The sequence below is a fragment of the Gigantopelta aegis genome, chromosome 14 (genome assembly GCF_016097555.1).
Source record: "Gigantopelta aegis isolate Gae_Host chromosome 14, Gae_host_genome, whole genome shotgun sequence".
NCBI lineage: Eukaryota > Metazoa > Mollusca > Gastropoda > Neomphalida > Peltospiridae > Gigantopelta > Gigantopelta aegis.
The window spans coordinates 47,389,293-47,414,111 of record NC_054712.1 but is presented as its reverse complement, the minus strand read 5'-3'; the positions used below and the strand labels follow the sequence as shown (position 1 = coordinate 47,414,111).

Here is a 24,819-nt window from a genome sequence, read left to right as displayed (position 1 = left end):
ACACGTCAAAGGTGGTACTTGTTTACCTAATGTTGTCGTGTACACGTTCATGCAGAACAACACGTCACGTCAAAGGTGGTACTTGTTTACCTAATGTTGTCGTGTACACGTTCATGCAGAACAACACGTCAAAGGTGGTACTTGTTTACCTAATGTTGTCGTGTACACTTTCATGCAGAACAACACGTCAAAGGTGGTACTTGTTTACCTAATGTTGTCGTGTACACTTTCATGCAGAACAACACGTCAAAGGTGGTACTTGTTTACCTAATGTTGTCGTGTACACTTTCATGCAGAACAACACGTCAAAGGTGGTACTTGTTTACCACCTAATGTTGTCGTGTACACTTTCATACAGAACAACACGTCAAAGGTGATACTTGTTTACCTAATGTTGTTATGTACACTTTCATGCTAATGTGACAACACGTCAAAGGTGGTACTTGTTTACCTAATGTTGTCATGTACACTTTCATGCTAATGTGACAACACGTCAAACGTGGTACTTGTTTACCTAATGTTGTCGTGTACACTTTCATGCAGAACAACACGTCAAAGGTGGTACTTGTTTACCTAATGTTGTCGTGTACACTTTCATGCTAATGTGACAACAGATCCCACGGCTAGCTCTGGGTGAGCAAAACATTTTACCAAATTATCTAAAAAAAAAAAAAATGCAAAACCCAGTTATTTTCCAACCAAACATCAATTATTAGTTTAAATGTTTTTGCCAAATTAAAATAAAATTCGCCAATTATTCCTAAAATCAGTGAACTGATACCTATTTCAAAATAAAAGCTGAAAATATCTTTTAAAACTTAAAATATTTATACAATGGCATTTCCGATCAAATCCAGTCTATTTTGTGAAAATTATTATATGCCAAAAAAAGCTTAAATTGGCAAATTTGGCGAGTGGCAGAGCTAGCCCTGGATCCTACATAGTACTAGTGTATCAGAACATAATTATGTACTGTGCTGGTAAATGACAAGTCATGCTGAGTACTAGTGTATCAGAACATAATTATGTACTGTGCTGGTAAATGACAACAAGTCATGCTGAGTACTAGTGTATCAGAACATAATTATGTACTGTGCTGGTAAATGACAAGTCATGCTCAGTTCTAGTGTATCAGAACATAATTATGTACTGTGCTGGTAAATGACAACAAGTCATGCTGAGTACTAGTGTATCAGAACATAATTATGTACTGTGCTGGTAAATGACAACAAGTCATGCTGAGTACTAGTGTATCAGAACATAAGTATGTACTGTGCTGGTAAATGACAAGTCATGCTCAGTTCTAGTGTATCAGAACATAATTATGTACTGTGCTGGTAAATGACAAGTCATGCTCAGTTCTAGTGTATCAGAACATAATTATGTACTGTGCTGGTAAATGACAAGTCATGCTCAGTTCTAGTGTATCAGAACATAATTATGTACTGTGCTGGTAAATGACAAGTCATGCTCAGTTCTAGTGTATCAGAACATAATTATGTACTGTGCTGGTAAATGACAAGTCATGCTCAGTTCTAGTGTATCAGAACATAATTATGTACTGTGCTGGTAAATGACAACAAGTCATGCTGAGTACTAGTGTATCAGAACATAATTATGTACTGTGCTGGTAAATGACAACAAGTCATGCTCAGTTCTAGTGTATCAGAACATAATTATGTACTGTGCTGGTAAATGACAAGTCATGCTCAGTTCTAGTGTATCAGAACATAATTATGTACTGTGCTGGTAAATGACAACAAGTCATGCTGAGTACTAGTGTATCAGAACATAATTATGTACTGTGCTGGTAAATGACAACAAGTCATGCTCAGTACTAGTGTATCAGAACATAATTATGTACTGTGCTGGTAAATGACAACAAGTCATGCTCAGTACTAGTGTATCAGAACATAATTATGTACTGTGCTGGTAAATGACAAGTCATGCTCAGTTCTAGTGTATCAGAACATAATTATGTACTGTGCTGGTAAATGACAAGTCATGCTCAGTTCTAGTGTATCAGAACATAATTATGTACTGTGCTGGTAAATGACAACAAGTCATGCTGAGTACTAGTGTATCAGAACATAATTATGTACTGTGCTGGTAAATGACAACAAGTCATGCTCAGTTCTAGTGTATCAGAACATAATTATGTACTGTGCTGGTAAATGACAAGTCATGCTCAGTTCTAGTGTATCAGAACATAATTATGTACTGTGCTGGTAAATGACAACAAGTCATGCTGAGTACTAGTGTATCAGAACATAATTATGTACTGTGCTGGTAAATGACAACAAGTCATGCTCAGTACTAGTGTATCAGAACATAATTATGTACTGTGCTGGTAAATGACAACAAGTCATGCTCAGTACTAGTGTATCAGAACATAATTATGTACTGTGCTGGTAAATGACAAGTCATGCTCAGTTCTAGTGTATCAGAACATAATTATGTACTGTGCTGGTAAATGACAACAAGTCATGCTCAGTTCTAGTGTATCAGAACATAATTATGTACTGTGCTGGTAAATGACAACAAGTCATGCTGAGTACTAGTGTATCAGAACATAATTATGTACTGTGCTGGTAAATGACAACAAGTCATGCTCAGTTCTAGTGTATCAGGACATAATTATGTACTGTGCTGGTAAATGACAACAAGTCACGCTTAGTACTAGTGTATCAGATCATGATACAGATGTGTACTGCCCTGCCTGCACGTAAGTAATCTTGCGTCCAGGTGAGAAGCGTTGAATAGTGCAGTCTTGGGTGTGGCAGCAGCAAACAGGCTAATTCTCCAGATCGTGTCATAATTTTGTCTAATAGCTACTGATGTAACAATGTGCTGGGGTGTTGTCAGACATTCCTTTTTTTTCTCTCCAAGACTGGAGAATAGCAGGTACACAGTTAGCAATGGTATTGTGAGACTGTGTACATGTTCTGCTTTTGTCGAACTGCACACAATGACAATGGCACCACTATCCTATTGTAAATGACACAATGTCACACAGTGTCATTCACATACAATCCGAGAGTCCATCTGAGATGTAACAGGACATGTATTCAGTGTTTCCCATTGTGGACCCATTTGCAGACCAATGTGCTGGGATGTCAAATAACGGTTGATTATTCAATGTGCTGGGGTGTCGTACATTCTTTTTTATTTAGAACAAGTGTCACAATGGCCTTGTGTCTAGCATCCAATAACTGTTGATTATTCAATGTGCTGGGGTGTCGGACATTTTTTAAAATTTAGAATAAGTGTCACAATGACCGTGTGTCCAACATCCAACAGCCACTGAGTAAACAATGAGCTGGCGGTGTCATTAAAGAAACTTCAATGGACACAATCTCTGTCTTCTTGGACTGTTGTGTCATAAGGTGGCCAATATTCTTATTACAAGTGAGAAAAAACGTGACGACGATGGTTTGCCCCCACTCGAGTGCATTACAGGAACTGTTGTGTCACAAGGTGGCCAGTATTCTTGTAAATGAGATAAACATTACGACAATGGTTTGTCCCAGTCCCCACACCAGAGCGTAAAACGGCATCATGACGAAATCTGATGCTCGGAACACACCCGCAATAACTGCACCTGTAAAACAAAATAAACTTGAGTGACTGTACTATAATATTAATACAGTAAAACCATTTAAACTGGACACCCATAGAATCAAGTAAAAAGTAATGTCTTAAGGGGTATCTGGTTCAGAGGGGTTCTGTTCTGTCCCAATATTTAAAAAGGGACCAAGAAAAACATCTGGTTTTGGGGGAAATCCAGTTTATAGAGGGTCTGTGTTTGAAGGGTTTCATTGTAGTAGCTAAGCATAACATTCTATTAAAATCCTTAACCCAGCTACTTCAGTATATTCGGGGAAGAATGTAGAAGGATGTACCCAAGTATTAATCACCCTTGAGGGACTCAGGGATTTTTTGACTCTGTCTTGACTCTAAGGGACAGTGTATATAAAATATCCATTTCTGCTTTTTAGTAGTACAAAAACTACAAACTTAATATACACTTGTTCTATTCTTACATGTATGTAAAATACAAATGAAGTACTTTTTTTGTCTGCATGGAGAAGACCCTCTATCAGGATTTCTGTCAGAAAATAATTTGACGGTATGTAATAAAAACAAAACATCATAAGTACTTTATTGTATTTTATGTGCCTTTACACATTTTAAAAATCAGTTCTCTTACTATAATCTTTCTAAAAAATATAAAAATGTATTAATTATTTTCCAATATTTTAGGGTACATAATTTTACCCTTCGTGCCCTCTGGTAGTATTTATATCTGTGGTGTTTATGTCGACTGATATGCTGCAGGTAGGAGTTTTAGCCAAATATGTTACTATTGTCATCTATGGGATTTGATTTGGTAGTATACACCCTGAAAATGGAGAAACTTGTGACATACAGTGAGTGAAGAAAAAAAAAGTTTGTTTTCTTTAATGACACCACTAGAGCAGTGAGTGTAGAAAATTATGATGTAAAACACATTCTAGTTTCTACAAAGCAATCTTTACAACCTCAGGATTTTAAATTTTATGGAAAACAGTTTTTTGATTGCGTGCCCTATGATCATGGGAAGCCATAATCAGGAACTATTATTATGTAACCATGGTAATGATCCATGTTATATGATAATGGGTAACAGATTTTTGGTTACATGATTTTGTAAACGCACTTCCAGAAATGATAGTTTCTGTGAAATCTGGAGGCCTGAACTTCGCTAACACAGTTCTACTTACTTGTGACCACTCCCCCTGTCAAGGGAGACAACACACCCATGACCAATATAGCGACGGGCATCCAGCGTCCGATGGTGTGTTTGCGGAGTCGACAGAAGGCGATGAGTGCTGCGATGATATGGAACAGCATGGACGAGAACAACGCCCACAGAAACACCTGGTACCACATCTCTAGGCAAACAAAGAACAAAAGAAAGGAAGGTTAATACCTCAACACACTGGTAAATCAGTGGTTATTAGCTGTTTAACATACAACGGACAACTGACTGACATGTATATGTATAAAGTGGCAAATAAAAAATATTTTGCATGTATACATTTAAAATAGAACATAAATATATTATTCAACAAAATAAATAAATAAATAAATTAAGGCACTGTCTACATCCACCCTGACGGCTTGGTATACATTGATTCACGTACCATTTTTAATTCAATTTGGTGATTACCTCACTGTGTTGTAAATCAACTCAGCCAGGCTAGAGTTATTAACCTAAACCCTAACCATAACCCTGAAGGTAGCCATACACCAAATATCCGAGTGGGTCAAAGGTTGAGATGCACCCAACTTTTCATATCACAGTTGAGGCAACCAGTCTCCTGCCACTGGTGGGAAATGTTAAGAGTGTTTGTTGGTTCATCTGGCTAGTGAATTCCTGTAATTTAAGTTGAACTAGTGAATTCCTGTAATTTAAGTTGAACTAGTGAATTCCTGTAATTTAAGTTGAACTAGTGAATTCCTGTAATTTAAGTTGAACTAGTGAATTCCTGTAATTTAAGTTGAACTAGTGAATTCCTGTAATTTAAGTTGAACTAGTGAATTCCTGTAATTTAAGTTGAACTAGTGAATTCCTGTAATTTAAGTTGAACTAGTGAATTCCTGTAATTTAAGTTGAACCAGTGCCAATGTACGATCTACCATTGTACTTGAAACATGTGCAAGGTCCTACTAAACACAGCATGACAATTTTTGTCCGTAACTCGGGTAGTCAGGAATATGTTTGAACCTATTTTTTCTAATTTACTTTAAGGGTGAGGGGTGGTAGTATTTATATCCATGCCATGATGATGTATATGTCAATTGATATGCTGCATGTAGAAGTTGTAGCCACATATGTTACTAAGCACGTTTATGGGATATGATTTGGTGGTATGCACCCTGAAAAGGAAACCCTGTACACATGGCCAGTACACAATGTATCTCTGCTGCGGGACTCTAACCATACTGTGTTGATTTAAAGGGATGAAAATGTAACCACTGTGCCCAGGACAGGCGTGCGTTACAACAGCTTGCTCTGAATGTGCACATAAAACGTTATAAAGCCCTATGACCTGACCTGACCTAACCACTGTGATAAAATGAGAATCAATGAAATCAATTCTTCCATTCATTCATCGTGAAGTACAGTAATCACCTCCAAATGTATCGAGTGGATCTGGTGGCGACAAGCCGATCACATTCAAAACTGAATCCAGGTCCGACGGAGTGAACTCCCCTCTCGTCATCTTACTGGCTGTTGCCTACATGTACAGCAGGGATCTTTGCAGAAAACCAAAAAATCAGTACTCTTTACACGTAGTTAGAAACTGTTTCAGTCTGAAATAAAATGAAAAAATCAAATATTAAATTAAACTAACAGAAAAATCTCACTTAATATCTGTTTTGAATAGGAAGTATGGACAGGGGACAATATTTCAAAATCTTAAGTAACTGGAAGTCAGTTCATGTGAGTTTTACTTTGGTAAACGATTGTTCGGTTATGTGAATATAGTTCTCGTAACAGATGAGTTAGGCCTACCTAGTCCTAAAACACTTTAACTATGGTTCTATGCTACATTGGTGGTTCTGTGCTACATTGGTGGTTCTGTGCTACATTGGTGGTTCTGTGCTACATTGGTGGTTCAAAAATATAAACTGATTTACACTTTTATTACTGATATATGGTACTTTTAATGTTAGAATGTAATTGTTCACCACGTAACCGATTGGCGATTCTTGTGATCTTAAAGTTGCGTAACCGACCTGCGAACAAAAGAACGGTTCTCGTGAAATATTATGCCCTGTATGACATGAATGTTGGTAGAGTGCTCCACTGAGGTGCATGGTCAGAGAATCCTTTGGGGTTTTCCCCCATCTCAACCAGTGCCACATGACTGGTATATCAAAGGAAATGGTATGTACTGTCCTGCCTGTGGGAAAGAGTGTAATATAAAAAGATCCCTTGGCACTAATGGAAAAATGTAGCACTGGTTTCCTCTCGGTCTGTGAAGAATGGATGTCAGAATTACCAAATGTCTGACATCAAATATATGTCTCCAGCCAGTGACTAATTATCCAAAACATAACATGCTTACACTTGGACCTTTTTTAACGGCCTATGGGGAATATGAAAAATACACCTACTGGTAAGTTGCAAAATATTAAATACCAAATAAATATTGTAAGTACTATAACAATACACAATGATATTTAAACTAAAGAATACAAAATTATAGGTACAATGCAAAAATTAATACCGGTATATATAATTCAGGCATGTTACACCTATTTAACAAATAAAAGATTACTGGGTACCTAACATTTAAAGGCTTAGAACTCTTTACCATACTCAAATATAATAAAGGTAATTTTTCAGAACTTTAGACTGAATCCAATAAAAAAGAAAAAACTTCCAGGGTGTTCTATTAATATTGATCTTAATTTCCATTGCATAAACTACATGTATGTGCTGAAACGTCATTAAATAACCATTCCTTTGTTTCTTAATGTCCACTGAAAAAAAAACAAAAAACAACAACAACATGTCGATGCATCATTAAACAGACAGTCCTTTCTTTACCAATTCTTAACTGAAACAAAACAATGTGCACACTGGGCTCATTGTTTGTTTCAGGTAGAACTGTAGTCTTATTCTCTAATGTTTTCAGATAGCAGTCGAGGAGTTCAGTTGTCAGTATGATTTATGTTTGTTTGTCATTGAATATGAACACAAAATGTTTATCTCAATTGTAATCAACCCATTCCTTGCTGTCTTAACTGTGTCACATGTCTTGTATTAAGCACATCTTATCACACCTAGAACATCTGCAGTGTAAAAAATAGTGGTACGGCTCGAAGTTTCAAATTCACCTGTGATGGACATTTTGACAGATACAACAAATATAAGGCACAAAAAAAAGTGGTATGGCCATGCCATACCTCTATGAAAAGTGGTACAGCCCATGGCTGTACCGTCTGCACTGCCCCAGATCTGCCTTGTCCTGGGTACATTATTTTTACATTGGCTTTTTTTAATATTGTCATTTTGTGTTGTCCAAACTAAGGAGCATGGAACACCATTTATATTTATCTCATTTGCACAATCTAAATGTTTCTGAAACAGACTATAACAGGAAGTGTTTGTTATTTAGAACTTATAAAAAGTCGGATCCATTGTTTGTTGTTGTTTTATGTAAACATTAGCGACAGAAGTGGTTGTTTTGATGTTTGCTGCGCAGACTTATGTGCCGTCATGCAGGCCAGTAAATGCAGGGGGATCCCACTAAAAATGCGCTCATTACTTGAGTTTAAAAACATTAGAATTAAAATAACTTTAGTTGTAACACATTTATTGTTCCATTGTACTGTGGCAGTGAAATAAATATTTTTAAAGAAATATTTTAACTTTAAAATATAACACAAATGCTTAGGTGCGCAGACTTAGGTGCCACCAGTGTATAGGTTTAAAGACTTACATTACATGACACGTACGGACAAGATAAAAACATTTTCTTTAATCTTAAAAAAAAAAAAGGAATAAAAAAAAAGAGATGTTTTTATTATAATAGTCAGGTACATGTAATTATGGATCAAATTCTGATTGTGATGTATGGTATGTTAGGCCAAACCAAATAAATTTCTGGTCTCTGGTCAGCACGTGCATCGATTTTGACCTCGTGCATCAACATGGGTTTTTTAAATTATTATTTCCTGTGATATATAATGTCGATTTTTTTAGGAGTAACCTGTGAGTTGTACAGAACCCCCCATGCTAGTGTTTGGGAAAACTATTTAGGGTACTACGGCAAAGGAGGGGGCACCATGGCCACTGAGGATGTACCAAGGCAGATGAGAAAACGTAAAAAAAAACCTAAATATATCCTCATTTTCTGTGCAATCCAAGATTTAAAAAAACACACAAAAAACAGCTGCATCAATTCTGGAACTTTGGTCTGACCAGAGACCAACTCTTTTTTTTTTGGCCTTAGTACGACTGCTATACAGACGTACATTTACATTTAGAAGACTTGACAGGAATAGAGGTCTATCAGTAGAGGGTTTGCGGCATAGGATCGGATCACCTCAATGGACCCAACATCTGATTGCTTTTCTCGTCCCCCAACCACCACCACGACTGGTATATCAAAAGCCATGGTACGTGCTATCCTGTCTGTGGGTGGGAAAAGTACATATAAAAGATCCCTTGCACCTAATGAAAAAATGTAAGTTTCCTCTCTAAAACTACATGTCAGAATTACTAAATGTTTGACATCTAATAGCTGATTACTAATAAATCAATGTGCTCTAGTGGTGTCATTAAACAAAACAAACTTTCAACATGTAACATGGTTGAATGCAATGTTAAATAAAAAAAAGTTAAACATTTAACTAGTTACAAGCATTATTCCTGTGAAGAGCTGATATGAATTTCCAATTTGTAGTAAAAATAGGACATATCTTTGATTCTATCAACACAACTTTATTACACATTTCTATCAACAGAGATTTTATTGCTTTTTTTTATTTTTTAAAATCAAAACAAGATTTTTAAAACAATTTTTTATGAACAAAGAGACCTAATACACATTTTTATCAATGTCAAAGTCCGTCACTAACCTGTATTTTTATGTAGATGCAACACAGATTTAACTTGTTTATTTTTAACTACCCACATGTATTTACTATTTAGATATAGTATTAATTACACGTTTTTAAACTTACAGACTTTTATTACCCATATGGTTACAAATATCTTGGTACATATCAAAGTGATACATCCCACTAGAATGCCAAGTGGGACGTAACGCTTTTGACATCACACGATGACGTCATTACAGTAACGTCAACGAAACGAGATGAGTGATATAAATTAAGATCGATTAAGGGTAATAAATAGGATATTAAACTCACTACCATTTCATATCATGTGTATGTCCCTCGTGAAATAATTTTCATTGTCACTCGCTAAAGCTCATGACAACTGAAAATTATTTCACTCGGGACATAAACATGATACGAAATGGAAGCTTGTTTAATATCTTATAATTATCAACACAAAGACTTTGTTACACATTTTCTATTAACACAAAGGAGTGTTTGGATCGCCTGGTGTCCTGGTGGGAGGTTGGGGATTATTTTCATCTTTCTGACGTTGTCTTTTAATAGCGAACATCAGCATCTGTCTCAATGGCTTGCAGTCATCGGATGTGAATTCAAGCTGCTCATTCCACAGAGTTTTACTGAACGTAACGTTCTTCGAGATGCGAGTTCTACAGAAGTTCCGTACTTTCTGCTGAATCACCGAGAAGTACTTAACTTCCCGGAAAAAATCAGAACCCTGCTGCTGAACCTTCCGCCAGAACGTTTTGTTAAAATGATCATACAGCTTGTAATCTAATACACTCCATTTCCGATAAATGTTAACATTATCCTCCGTGGGCGGGTCCAGCTTCCTGAAATAATTTGCAACGTTGACTTTCCAGTAAACGATGTCTTTAAACGACCAGCACATAATCCGTTTGAGGAGAACAAGAGATTCGTGGAAGTATTCCATGATCATGACGAGGGAGAAATCATTGTCAATTTGCTGAATGTATCTATCCACAGCATCAGTGTCAGTTGTAATGTTCTTGGAGCCCGGGGGAAAACCTAACGGCATTCCTAAGCAGTGAGACAAAAGGTTTTTAGTGATGGAGAAATTGTCAGGAATGCAGGGTCTTATACGAGAAACAGCGTGACTTTTATACACACGTTCATATTTGTCCAGATTATGCAAATATTCTGTAACTGGATCTTCGCTGCTTACATTGGCAATTTTTTTCAGGCTGAAATAGTTAAACACCGACTTGAAATGACTGTATGGTTCTCGGATAATGGTGATGTAAAACGTATTGGCTGGCATCAATGCTTCCATCGTGGTCTTGTTATAAATGGAATGTTCCATGATAATGTTGAAAGGTCTTTCTGACGGTTGGTAATCATATTTCGTCATTTGATACGGCCAACCCAGATAAAAGTTGCGACCAACGGGAGTGACAAATGACAATTTGCGTATGTATCCAAACCGACGAAGCACTGTTCCGAGAGTCTCTGTAGCACATTTCATACATTTAATAAAAACAAAATTAGTCTGCTCTCTACAGCCCCTCACCAAACTGTGGTCTCTTGATGAGGAAATCACAGAATTAAATTTAACAAAATAATAATTTTCCAAAGATGAAACCACAGAGTTAGATTGAACAGAATTATGGTGTTTTATAGATGAGACCAGGGATTGAAATCTAACAGTATCATGTTTTAAATCTATAACTGTAGGATAAAATACATCTGTGTCTTTTTCATTTAGCCCAGTGGAATTTCTTGTCTTTTGTATCAACCAATGGAAAACTAACAAATACATAATACAAATAATTGACATTGCTGCAAACCTACGTAAATATTTTCTTCTAAGTAATAACATTTTCAACATCTTCAACAAAGAATTCCCTGTACCTGCATTAACATTTAAATACCATCAAATATTAATTAAACAATAACATGATTGAGTATTTATTTACAGCCATAGACACTAGTTACCAGGCAACAGAAAATATTTTTGGCTATTACAACTTTGTGCCATTATTTTACATATTACTTACAAATAACTATTTAACTTATCAACTTTGGCAAATACTGTTTTTTGTTATTGTGGTGTTTATACAAAATTAATTTTATGTGAAAAAAACAACAAAAACATGCCAGTACCTCAAAAACAAGCGACATCAGATTTACTAAAAAGTATTATAATATGTGATGGAATGGCAAAATTTAAGTGTATTACACAAACTGCCCAATAAATTTACAAACACAACACATATAGTTTATTATAATGTCAACGCATATTCAGTTATTTCCTTAATTTCCATTAACTAGACAATGTGCTACAGTATGTTTAAAGAAATATTGATTGTTTCTGTCCCAATTTTCACTATTCCACTACTGTGCTGGGTTGTCACACAACACACATTCCTTCATTTCTTAATTGCCACAGAATAAAACAATGTGATGGAGAGTGGATGTTAAAAAGATTTCCTTTCTTCAAGAATGTATCTTAATTTACACCGAATCAGAACTGGGGTGTTATTAAATATTCCTTTGCCGTTTTGTTTAGTTTTGTTTGGAGTCCAGTGAATAAACAATGTGTCAGGGTAAATACACGCAAAAACATTTCCCTTTCCTTCTTCTGGAAGTGTTGTTATAAATAAACATCACTTTCCAAGTCACGGATTGGCCGACGTCTGCATGTATATGTAATCATACTCTCCAATACTTTCAGACAAAAACGATTTGAAAGCTACTGTCAAATGTTTAACATGGTCACTCGTGAACAGTTCTGTAGTCAGTTTATATTTGTATCTTTGAATAAGACATCACTCACAATTGTAACGAACCCATTCCAAATCTGTCTTAACCGTAGAGTGTCTTAGCCGGTCTCAACCTTTTGGAAGCTTGTTCTTATACCGATGATTATAGTCCAACTTTTCATATCTAGGAAAGTTGCCACATCTTACATTAACACATGCATATATATATATATATATATATATATATATATATATATATATATATATATATATATATATATATATATATATATATATATAATATATATGTATATACAGTTAGAGATTTATGAAACAGAATGATATAAACTCAGGTAATTCCTATTGTCCAACAATCTTAAAACAGAAAACAAAACCCAGATATGACTTTCACTTTGTATTATAAATAACGTACAAGTAGAATATAAAGATTGAACATTCTGTAGTTTGCCGATAATATATTAATGATATAGGCTACACACTGAGATACCTGTAACTTGGCAGCAAAATACTACAGTGAATGAATGGACTAAATATCAAATGACATGCATGTACCTGCATGTACAGAATTATGAGAAACACAACCTTGTTCTATTGTTATCAGATCGATCCGTACATGTATTTTGTGTTAGCAGAGTGAACACAGTAACCATGCTTGAGTTTGTGGTGAAGAATAATGAGAAACATACTACAGCAAAAAAAAAAAAAGTTAAAGTTTGTTTTGTTTGATGACATCACTAAAGCACATTGATTAATTAATCATCGGCTATTGGATGTGAAACATTTGTAATTCTGACTCATAGTCATATGAGGAAACCTGCTATATTTTTCCTAAAGCAGTAAAGGATCTTTCATATGCACTTTTCTACTGACAGGAGAGCACATACCATGGCCTTTGACCAGTTGTGGTGCACTGGTTGGAACGAGACACTATAGCAAGACTATGGTATATGTAACACAGACATGGTCGACTGCACTGTCAAACAAAGATCTCCTGTAAAGTACCCATAGAAACCATGATAATAAAATGGATAACTACAATGTAACAACATGTTTAGATAACTCCAATGTAACAACATGTTTAGATAACTACAATGTAACAACATGTTTAGATAACTACAATGTAACAACATATTTAGATAACTCCAATGTAACAACATGTTTAGACAACTACAATGTAACAACATGTTTAGGTAACTCCAATGTAACATGTTTAGATAACTACAATGTAACATGTTTAGATAACTACAATGTAACAACACATAATCTGTATCATTAATAACCAAGGGGCAAGCTAATTATTTTTTCATGAATCCACATATTTGAGTGCATTCTCCATCTTAATCCATTATCCATCAAAATTTTAACTAAGTGCTTAATTTAAGTTTTTTAATGAAAAATAGGGGTTAAAGTGGCAATAACTATGCGTACATGTATAAGTTATAAAACTAAAAAAAGTCAGTACCCAAACTGACAGAATCTTTTTGGGTTCTGATCCCAGTCGTGGCATTGGATTTTTAATCCAGATACTGACTCCAAATCCTGAGTGAGTGCTCAATGGGGAGGTATAAACCACTTGCACCGACCAGTGATCCATAACTGGTTCAACAAAGGCCATGGTTTGTGCTATCCTACCTGTGGGAAGTGCAAATAAAAGATCCCTTGCTGCCTGTTGTAAAAGAGTGGCCTATGTGTCGACAGCGGGTTTCCTCTAAAAACAGTGTCAGAATGACCATATGTTTGACGTCCAATAGCCGATGATAAGATAAAAAATCAATGTGCTCTAGTGGCGTCATTAAATAAAACAAACTTTTTTAATCTAAAAAAACAAATATTATTTAGCATGTGACAAATTAATCGTTATTGTATTACATCTGAATATATTACTAGTATTATGTTTATAAGGCAGATCCTAATCTAGCTTGCAAAAAGGACCTTTTTTTTCACTTAAAATTGGTTAAACTCGTTACTTAGTTATTAACAGTTAATCCCACTAATAAAGATCAATTATCTTGTATCTCCACATGGGCAACCATGCAGGCTTTTTGACAGAAACTAATTTGAGGGTACATAATAAAAAAAAACCCAGATCGTACTAGGTAGGTATGGGTGTGAAATCTTTTGAAATTCAACATAGCACTTCAGGAACTTTGGTAAATTTTAAACAGCAGTTCTCCTAACATAATCTTTCTAAAAATAATAAAAATGTTCTCTTACTTTTCAGAGGCCTGGATTTAGAGTACTTAATGTCTGTGTTACATATACCGTAGTCTTGTATAGTGTCTCATTCCAAACAGTGCAGCACAACTGGTCAAAGGCTGTGGTATGTGCTCTCTTGTCTGTGGAAAAGTGCATATAAAAGATCCCTTGTTGCTTTAGGAATGATGTCATGTCATGTCATAGGGTTTTACGTGCACATGCTGTATAACTACTGCAGTTTGTGATGTTGTCTGACAGTAGCTCGAACATCCAGTATTTATTCCACACTGTTCATCAAGTACATTGTATGCAATGTGATAGAGCATACAACCACGTTTAAGGTCAGTTTTCTGTATCTTCAAAGCTGCAGTCTTACTTCAGACTGACATATATAACTATTTTATAAGTCAGGCAGTTTGCAAAGTGACTGCTTCACTCAATTTACTTAGTTCAGTCATTTTACAAATAAAGATGCAGAAAGCAACTATACTTTCCAACTGTTATTTGCGTGTGTATGTAATCTTTTACACTGGATTCCTCTATTCTTATTCTCTGCTATAACACTGCACCTACATTGTATAACTTATGTACTTGTATTTATAAGTTGTACATTTTTGGGGATCGCACAATTCTTTTCTTGATTGCAACTAAATTAATTGGATTTACAATAACTTTTTTTTTAAAGTATTGCAATTTGGTATGGATGAATCGATTGCCAAACTTGGTGTCCAACTATTTACAGACTGCATGGTCCCAGAACTGGATATCGAGGCATCCATGCTCAGGGTACCCCTGCGCGTGCTGTAACCGCACCATGGTGCAGGGGTGTAACATTCTCTTTGAGAATGGCCAATTATAGCACAAACTGAAATTTTTAGTAAAAGTCAGTATCTATCTGTGATATTTGTATTTTTGCAGTTCTTTACTGTTTTTATTTAAATCTTGAATTTTTATATTGATGTTGATCATCACCGTATTTGTTTGCATTACCATAGTTTGACACCCAATAGCCTATGTATTATCCGTGCTGGGGTGTCGTTAAATATTCATTCATTCCATGCTCAGGGCTAGCTCTGCCACTCGACTAAATCGCCAACTGCGAATTTTAAGAACAGTTGGCAATAACTGATTTTTTGTTTGAAAATAGCTACAATTTAGCTATAGGTTTTGTAAGTTTGAGATAATCTGGCGAAATATTATGATCACCCAGAGCAAGCCCTGCATGCTGCCATTCCAAACACACCTGGTGCAGGAAGGTCACCTACACACGAACCTTCGCCAGGAGGACATCTTTGAGGTGCAGCAATCCAAAGATAGGAATATATCTCTGAATCAGCTTCTGACTAGATGCTCATGAATGAATGTAAACTTTTAATGTTATAAATGTACGTCCTGAATGGGATGGGTGGAACATCACATACAAGTGTATGGGAGTGAGGTGGTCGATAGGTGTAACAATACAGGGATGTAGTATTATATTGAGATACAAGACGGAGGAGCCAGCAAAACTCAACACCTGCGCCCATGACAGGGGTGTGCTACAACAGACCTGGGGCCTAATTCACTAAACTCTTGCAACTTTGCGATCTCGCAGTGCAATGCTAAAAGACTTGCAAAGAGGATGCTTTGTTGTCTAGCAGAGCCTAATTAAGAGAGCTTTGTGAATTAGGCCCCAGATCTGCTTTGATGTTGGGTACAAAACATATTCTTTTACACAGTTTGATTAACATAAATTCATTACTCTGCAAAACAAAATATATAATAAAATTAATTGCAAAAGAATTTATCAGTGGTAGAAACAGTTCAATTATTGTAGGATTTGAAAAGATACGTATCAGGATAAGTATCATGAACCCCCCACTCCCTCCAACCGTATTGTTACATCTCTGTGGGTTAATGACATACTCATCGTAGTCTACTGCACGAGCGTATGCATTGCTGTAATAAGTAAAGCATCGATTAATCATCAATATTTTAGAATCCAAAATGTATATAATTTAAAAAGAATATGCATATGTTGTGTAAACTTGTATATCAACCAACAACAATTATATTATTTCAATTATATCATCACAATAAAGTGGGATTGAGGTGAGTTGTCCAACCACTGGGGTGACATGGTAAGTTTGGCGATGAGTTGACTAAGCAGTGTGGGTCGAGTTGACCTACCACTGGGTCGAGTTGACCTACCACTGGGTCAAGTTGACCTACCACTGGGTCAAGTTGGTAGGGTGAGAGTAGGTTTTGGGGCGAGTTGACCAGATCCCGCCAACAATGCTTAGCAATACACTAATTTATTCATTTCAAACAGTGCTCTACAAATCAAGTTCAAATTTACTCGTCCCTGGCCAGTAAAGTATAATATTTTAGTCGCCAGCCACTTATATTTAGTAGCCAGCTAATATATACTTGTAATTAAATCGATTCATCTGCCATTTTACGGCACATTATAATGCCGTAATTGTTATTAGGACTGCATTCGAATGAACTCATGAAGAGGTGATTCCTAGTTGTTAAATAGAAATTACAAGTTACTGTTTGTATCCAGTTCCACTAAAACAGTGAATGACTATTAACTATCATTATCAAATTCCGTACCCAATAATTGTATTAAACAAATTTAAGCGAATTACTTAAAGTTTTGTAAATAGTTGTGTCTTTAAAGCCGTTTAAAGTCGAATCATGAAAATAGAAACATGTTTTCATCCTCCACTGGTGAACATGACTTCCGATGTGATTAAAACGACATTCACGATTGGAGACGTCATTATCGTGGAGGGACCGGTTATCACAATAAGCACGAGACAACTGGAGCACAGCATAACACATATATAAGTTGATATTTAAAATAATTAACGTTTGAGTTTCAAACAAACAAGTAAAGACACAGTGGCTCAACAATCTCATTTTAATACATAAATAAAACCTGGCTCTAAATGGGACAGAACCGACTTGGTCCAAAACTGAACTGGGGCCGAATTATTTTTAAACTCTTGATATTCAAGTTAACATCATAACGAAGTATTACCTCCCACTTAACGTCAAGGTGTTTACCATTAACCTTTTTTTTTGAGTTGCTATCCGGCAAGTGGTGACAGCACTTTCATTTGCCCGGTTCTATTTTCACTTTGCCCGGTTCTATTTTCATTTGCCCGGTTCTATTTTCACTTGCCCGAATAATATTTTCTAAAAACAAAAACAATATTGCAACAGATTATAAGAGAAAACATTTATTTTGAGTATTGTCCTGCACTCAACCAACCCACTCTTTAAATAAATAACAGACATGCCACTGTGACTCCCCACTTTCACTGTCAATACACTTGTGGTATTTCCAACAAACAAAGATGCTTGCTTTCACCAAACGTTGAGCACTGGTATAACTGACACAACCCCTTCCTCCCCCCACCCCATCTCAATGAAATAATAATAATAATAATAAACCCTAAAATATAATGTTCAGTGGATACGATCTATGACGTGTACACATAACCAGGGCTGAATCTTGTCGACATGAATTTGTGCCCAATTTTACATGCCAATTAACTTACCTTACACCTATTCTTATATTGGGCATATGTTTATATGTAAAAGCAGACCTACACCTTTTCACGGTGCAAAGTAGGCTACATAGCTGTACTTTTATTTATTTATTAATTATTGATTTAAAAAAATAAAATAAAAATCGGTCGCCAGGCGAGCAACCTTACTGTGGGTTTTCAGTCACCAGTCGTTGTTTTCAGTCGCCAGGGGCGATCGGGAGACCGTTAAGTTCGAACCCTGTACTCTTGAATACTGGAAAATCGTTATTCATAGTCCAATTAACATGTCTCAAACTTTTATTTTTGAAACAAATTACTTGCTACTGATCCACAGTGTTTTCCGTATGTCCAGTTTTGTTTACAGATCAAAGTAAAATTATTGGACAGTCGCCAACTGGCGAATGTGATTTTATTTTTTAGACGCCAGAGAATGTTTTTAGTCGCCATGGTATTTTACTCGCTTTGTAGAGCACTGTCAAATGGTGACAAGAAGCACTGAACTACTACTCAAACTGTAAGTATCTCCAGAATGGAATGGATGTTGAGACCAGACAATTTTAGAATGTTAACACCCCAACATCTGTGACATATGAATCGATCTTTGAACTGAATATTATATTAAAGGGGAATTTTTTTTAGTTTTCACCAATATATTGACTTGCCTTCAGAGCCAAACAGATTTTTCAAAATGGACTGATCTATATTATGGTATTATGATTCTAACTATGAACACTGTACAACCCCATTATTCGACCTAACCCCCAGTTCAACATATTTATCTTCAGGCATGAAATAGTGACGCTCAAACTTAAGAATTTGTAGCCTACAGCAGGCCCGTACGCAGAAATGTATATGGGGTGTGTGTGTGTGTGTGTAATCGACAGCCCAAAGGGCCAGAGTTGCTAGGGGGGTCCGGGGGCATGCACCCCCAATTTTATTTTTAATCTAGAATGCAGGAGATGCATTTTCCTGCATTCTGGAAAGTAAATTTGAAATGTTTCTTTGCCTCATTTTTTTTTTTTTTTTTTTTTTTACACATCCACGGACAGACCTCGGCAGATTATGGGGGGGGGGGGGGGCATACGTACCCCCCCCCCCCCCCCTGCATACAGGCCTGTACAGCAATATTTTAAAAACATTGCCATCGAGTGAAACGACCCTCATCGATAATTTTCGAGTTAACTGATTAAAAAAAAATCCACATATTAATCACTAATACACATAGTACAGAAAGAAATCCAACAGCACCCACATTCAGCTACGCTTCGGGACACTCCGTCGCAAGAATTACAAAGCTCGGTAACCTATTTCTTGACGTAGATCACCCATTTTGCGATTCCGCCTAGTAGACGGAATGGCTGAGTGGGCGATCATGTGACACAATGTCACAATATAGGTGGGCGAACTTAGAATTCTGCTGTCCGAAGTTTGCCGAATGTGGGTGCTGTCTGGTTTCTTTCTGTAGTCTGTGTATTAGTGATTAATATGTGGATTTTTTTTTAATCAATTAACTTGAAAATTATCGATGTAAAAGTATTTAACGTCAAACATAGGATTGTTGTGATATTAGAGCGGAAATCTTTGCCAACTTTTTGGTTGTCGGGAATTGCCAAAAAAATACATAGCTTGGTCTCTGACTGTAATGAGAGCGTATTTATGTCCAAATGTCCGTCTAGCTCTCTTACAGTCAGAGTACTCGGGCTAGGTCACACTTAACACCGACTACACAACGCATACACAATAATTATTTGAGAGAAGTGGAATCAAATTCAATGTCATTTCAACCCTATTCAATCCCTGAATGCCATTAGGCCTATACATCAATATTTTCTTCCAACATTTTTTTTTCCCGTGCCCAACACCGACAACTCTTTTGCCATTATGCCATTTCTAATGAAAATGGTTGCATATAAAATGCGGAATGCCCTAGCATCTCGTAAACTTAGCTGTGCCGTCTAGCCGTCGATTGATATATTTGATAAAATAATAATATGGTTTTATTTAATGACTTAAGCTACTCATTATGGTACCCTTATAATAGGCTTATTATAAGATTTGTTCTAACTTCTATACGTACATAAGACAACAAGTTTAAAAAGCACATTGGGGCATTATTTAAAAGGTTATGGTCCTTCGTACGCATGGGCGTACATAGGATTTTGAAAAGGGGGGTTCCAAAATAGATTGCAGAGATATTGGGCATATATTTCTATGTTGAGTAAATATAATAATGTCAGATATCAATGTCAGATATATTAAATTATAAAAAAAGCGATTTCAGGGGGGGTTCGGTCGAACACATCGACCCCCCCCCCCCCCCCCCATGTATGCCCATGGTACGTGGGACGTTATGACGCGGGGACGTTACGGTCCTTCGTATGCAGGGACGTTATGACGCGGGGACGTTATGACGTGGGGACGTTATGACGTGGGGACGTTACGGTCCTTCGTATGCAGGGATGTTATGACACGGGGACGTTATGACGCGGGGACGTTACGGTCCTTCGTATGCAGGGACGTTATGATGCGGGGACGTTATGACGCGGGGACGTTATGACTGGTCATCAGGGGTCTAATGCATGAATCGAGACAATGACGTTGTCTCGGACTATTTGCGAATGCCAAAACTTTCACGTGAAAGTCAGAATGCATGAATGAAGACAAGCCAAAGTCTGGGACTATTGGAGGGACGTAATTGCTCGAATTTTGGACCTGCTACAACCCAGGCGTAAATACAATAGTTTCTAACAACCGCTTACATTCAGTATAGCTGACATTGCACTGATGTGTTTTATAGACTTGCGATTAGGGTTAACTGAATTTATACCCATATTTTGGATGCAGGGGCAGATCCAGCATTTTGTAAAAGGGGGAGGGGCCTCACAAAATTATAAAAAGGGCAATTTCGTTTTGTCGAAAAAAAATTATCCGACCTCCCAAAGAGTGGGACGTATATAATGTCGATCAAATATATCATAATTTTCTATTGTACTGGTATATCATTTATCAACTACATGTCAATAGGAACCGAGGGCCTGTGACACCCGTCTACCACCCGACTCGCCACCCCACCCCCTACTGTTCTTAACTCCAAAATTATTAACTTTTTGGTCCTACAATACATAAATGAAACAAACAACTTTTTTGCCTCCCCTGCTCTACCTCAACATAATAGGGTGTGCCTTACATTTCACATATTGTTACTACGGGCCTATCTAATTAGCAGCATGATGGGCGATATTCAGCACACATCGTGGTCTTAAAACATTCCAGTCAAGATCATCTGTGCCCAGAGCCCTTTCAATTTGAACAAAAAGGTTTTATTTGGTATATTATAACAATCAATGTGTGGAACCGACAATGGATATTGTTACTGTCTTAACGACAAATCTTGCTAGCACAAGTAGTCGAAATAATTACTAAAAAAAAATCTTTATTAATGACTTACTGTTGGGTGTCACTTATCATTAATCAAGTTAATACAGGTTCATATATACATATATAATTGTTTTATTATCAGTTATAACCTTAAATTATATTTATATGTTAAAATTTTAACATTTTATTACCATAGTTGAATCGTGATGTCAAGATATGCAGCAAGATTATAGCTATGATAGTACCAATATCCGATGTCGGTCCTACACAGTGAGTCATACAAATCTTATTCGCGTAAAATACGAAGAAAAAAAAGTTTTATTTAACGACACCACTAGAGCACTTTTGTTTATTAACCATCGGTTATTGCATGTCAAACATTTCGTAATGTTTTTCTAGTAGTCTTACAGGAAACCCGCTATATTTTTCCATTAGCAGCAAGAATCGTTTATATGCATTTCCCCAGACAGGACAGCACATACCACGGCTTTTGCTATACCAGTTATGGTGCACTTGTTGTGACGGGAAAAACCTCAAGCAGAATATGGATTTGAATATAAATATTTTTATTTATTATTATTTTGTATTTTTTTACTCCGACAGATCACAAGAATGTAGCTCATAACGTTACATCATTAGAAACTGATTTTATAAGACCAGAGTTGATTACAAACAATTTAAATTATGTTTATATATTCATATTTATATATGACCCAGTACCCAGTACCTACCAGCCTGTAGACCGATGGCCTACCACGACGCTACCGAGGCCGGTTTACCACAATAAATATTGTAGAGTATAGTTCCATTATAAATACAAAATCAGTGTGATGTCAAAAACGTTTATAGTTTATATATTTGGAGTGTTTCAGTGCAAGAAAATTCTTGGGATTTCCTACTTTATAAATTATACAGCGAACGCTGTGACAATGTCACAATCGTGCTGAAGTCTCGAACTTCGTTGTCGTAGTCGCACGTCGGGTCCATGCATAGAAAACTGACGACGGCCAAAGTCTTGACGTATATAGTCTAAGTCCGGGACAATGATTTGTTAGAGACTTTCGGTTGTCTCGGTTCATGCATGAGACCCCAGTTCACCACGAGCAGGTCAACTCCAGTTTTAGCCGTGTCCCGCTATATCACTATTATCAGCTTTTTAAAAAATTGTCATTTCCAAAATCACTTACTTACTGATGCTGCCATCTCTAAGGTAAACAAAGGGTAGTCACACACGATGCAATAGAAAGTTAAAAGCCACTTACAAAACAATGACACAAACGTAGCCTGATTTGGAAACTTTTCGTCTTGGATGCCATTTTGAAACATAACAGGTCCGCATACAAAATAAAGTTCCTTTAGTTTAACGGCAAGAGGAACAGTACTACACACACACACTCTCACACACACACACACACACACACACACATACAAAAGTTAAAGTTTATTTTGTTCAACTTTAAGGACACCATTAGAGCACATTTAATCATTTATTTATAGATGTTAAACAGTTGATAATTTTCAAGTATAGTCTTAGATGGATCATGGAAACCCGCCACATTTTTCCATTGAGGTCAGGTCAGGTCATAGGGTTAACTAGATACGATAACGTAGCGCTGACATCGACATTGTTGTGCGAAACTTTAAATTCCGCCAGCTCGCCAAACAACAGGATCATCGCCCTCCGGAGTGTGTGTGTGTGTGTGTGTGTGTGTGTGGGGGGGGGGGGGGGGGGGTCAACAATGTTGGCGGTGACATCAAGCTTCTTAGCAAAGGCAGGTGTTCTGGCCATCTTCGACTGCAAGCTGGAGTGGGGATGATTTTTTCCATTTATTAATTCATTTCAACTTACTTTCGTGCTTATATAGAGGATAATAAACGAGTCACCAGTTATTATCAAATTTATGTCCCGAGTGAAATAATTTTCAGTTGTCACGAGTTTTAGCGAGTGACAAATTAAAATTATTTCATGAGGGACATAAATTTGATAATAACTGGTGCCGAGTTTGTTATTCTATTTATTACCGGAGCTATTTTTTCTCTAAAAGCCTTTATTTTCGACACACACATGCACATACATATCATAGTGGCCTTACACCTACAGGTCTATTGGGTCGTTAAAACTAGCTCTGGGTGGGATCCGGTACCGGGCTGCGAACCCTTTACCTACCAGCTGTATGTCTAATGGCTTAACCACGACGCCACCGAGGCCGGTATTTTGTTTCCCCATTAGTAGCAAGGAATCGTTTATATGCACCATTCCAACAGGGTAGCACATACCACGCAAATCGAGTTATTGGACGGTTATTTCGTTGTCATCTGGATTCGTAACACTGTTAACAATTGACGAGCGTCCACAGTCAGATCAGATTTCAATCGGGTGTGTGTGTGTGAATGTGTGTAGCCCAGTGGTAAAGCGCGCGGTCGGTCAAGGATCGATCCCCGTCGGTGGGCCCTTTGGGCTATTTCTCGTTCCAGCCAGTGCACCATGACTGGTGTAACAAAGGCCGTGGTATGTACTATCCTGTCTGTGCAATGGTGCGTATAAAAGATCCCTTGTTGCTAATCGAAAAGAGTAGCCCATGAAGTAGTGACAGCGGGTTTCCTCTCTCAATATATGTGTGGTTCTTAACCATATGCCCGACACCATATAACCGTACATAAAATAAAATGTGTTGAGTGCGTCGTTACAGTTACATTATCTGGTTACCATATTATAACATCATGTACAAATGTGAAATACAAGCTCAAATGCACTTTTAAAAAAGTCGTGTGTGTTCGCTATGAACGGATATCGTCAAAAGTATACGCTTGATTCGTCGCCTGTGCCGCCATAGCTCGGCAAAGCACAAACGACAGCCTGCTGTCAGTTTCAGTTAACACGTGCGTTTGCCGATTTCAAATTGTAGGGTTCGTCTCAAAAAATTAAAAGAGAAATCTTGCGCTGTAGTTAAAACAGGTTTGATCTTGACAACGTATTATCGACAGTCGTATCTTCCTATTTCAGAATTGATATTTTATAAAGTGTTAGTAGAACTTTCAAAGTTTAGTTTGTATACTTTTAACACATTAATCATGTATATATTTTTAAAATAAAATATACTAGACAATGAACGTTTTCACTTCTTAATTTTACGTGTTAAAATCCTTCCTTCCATCTGCTGTTGGATGTCTAACATTTGGTAATTTTGACATATAATCTTAGAGAGGAATCGGGTGCATGTGCAGGGGGAGGGTATTGGAGGTCGAAAACCTTACTTGCCCAAGCTTAAAAAAAAACGAAGTGTATTTTTTGAGGGAGCATGGCCCCATATAAACTT

General features: G+C 36.8%; 2 protein-coding genes across 3 annotated transcripts; both read right to left on the bottom strand.

Moving 5' to 3' along the window:
* Positions 1 to 71: 71 nt before the first annotated feature.
* LOC121388850 (transmembrane protein 170A-like) lies at positions 72 to 22,886 on the bottom strand. 2 transcript variants are annotated; one of them, XM_041520367.1, is made up of 4 exons: positions 22,765 to 22,886; positions 6,179 to 6,360; positions 4,764 to 4,934; positions 72 to 3,601 (listed from the first exon to the last, which is right to left on the bottom strand). In XM_041520367.1, the coding sequence occupies exons 2-4, from the start codon at positions 6,267 to 6,269 to the stop codon at positions 3,471 to 3,473; spliced, it is 393 nt and encodes a 130-aa protein (XP_041376301.1). In that variant the 5' UTR covers positions 6,270 to 6,360; positions 22,765 to 22,886; the 3' UTR covers positions 72 to 3,470. The 2 variants fall into 2 exon arrangements, with proteins under 2 accessions (XP_041376301.1, XP_041376300.1); XM_041520366.1 differs by lacking the exon at positions 22,765 to 22,886 and adding an exon at positions 22,402 to 22,658.
* Positions 9,981 to 12,530, bottom strand: LOC121388849 (galactosylceramide sulfotransferase-like). Its single transcript, XM_041520365.1, has one exon. It carries the CDS (start codon positions 11,489 to 11,491, stop codon positions 10,103 to 10,105), a length of 1,389 nt encoding a protein of 462 aa, XP_041376299.1. The 5' UTR covers positions 11,492 to 12,530; the 3' UTR covers positions 9,981 to 10,102.
* Positions 22,887 to 24,819: the final 1,933 nt, after the last annotated feature.

What these genes read in the sequence shown, in the direction of transcription:
- LOC121388850 (XM_041520367.1), bottom strand. Translation starts at nt 6,269, where the DNA reads ATGACGAGAGGGGAGTTCACTCCGTCGGACCTGGATTCAGTTTTGAAT. An exon ending in TCCACTCGATACATTTGGAG is followed by an intron (nt 4,935 to 6,178) that starts GTGATTACTGTA and finishes TTGTTTGCCTAG; the next exon opens with AGATGTGGTACCAGGTGTTT. An exon ending in GACAGGGGGAGTGGTCACAA is followed by an intron (nt 3,602 to 4,763) that starts GTAAGTAGAACT and finishes TTTGTTTTACAG; the next exon opens with GTGCAGTTATTGCGGGTGTG.
- LOC121388849 (XM_041520365.1), bottom strand. Translation starts at nt 11,491, where the DNA reads ATGTTGAAAATGTTATTACTTAGAAGAAAATATTTACGTAGGTTTGCA.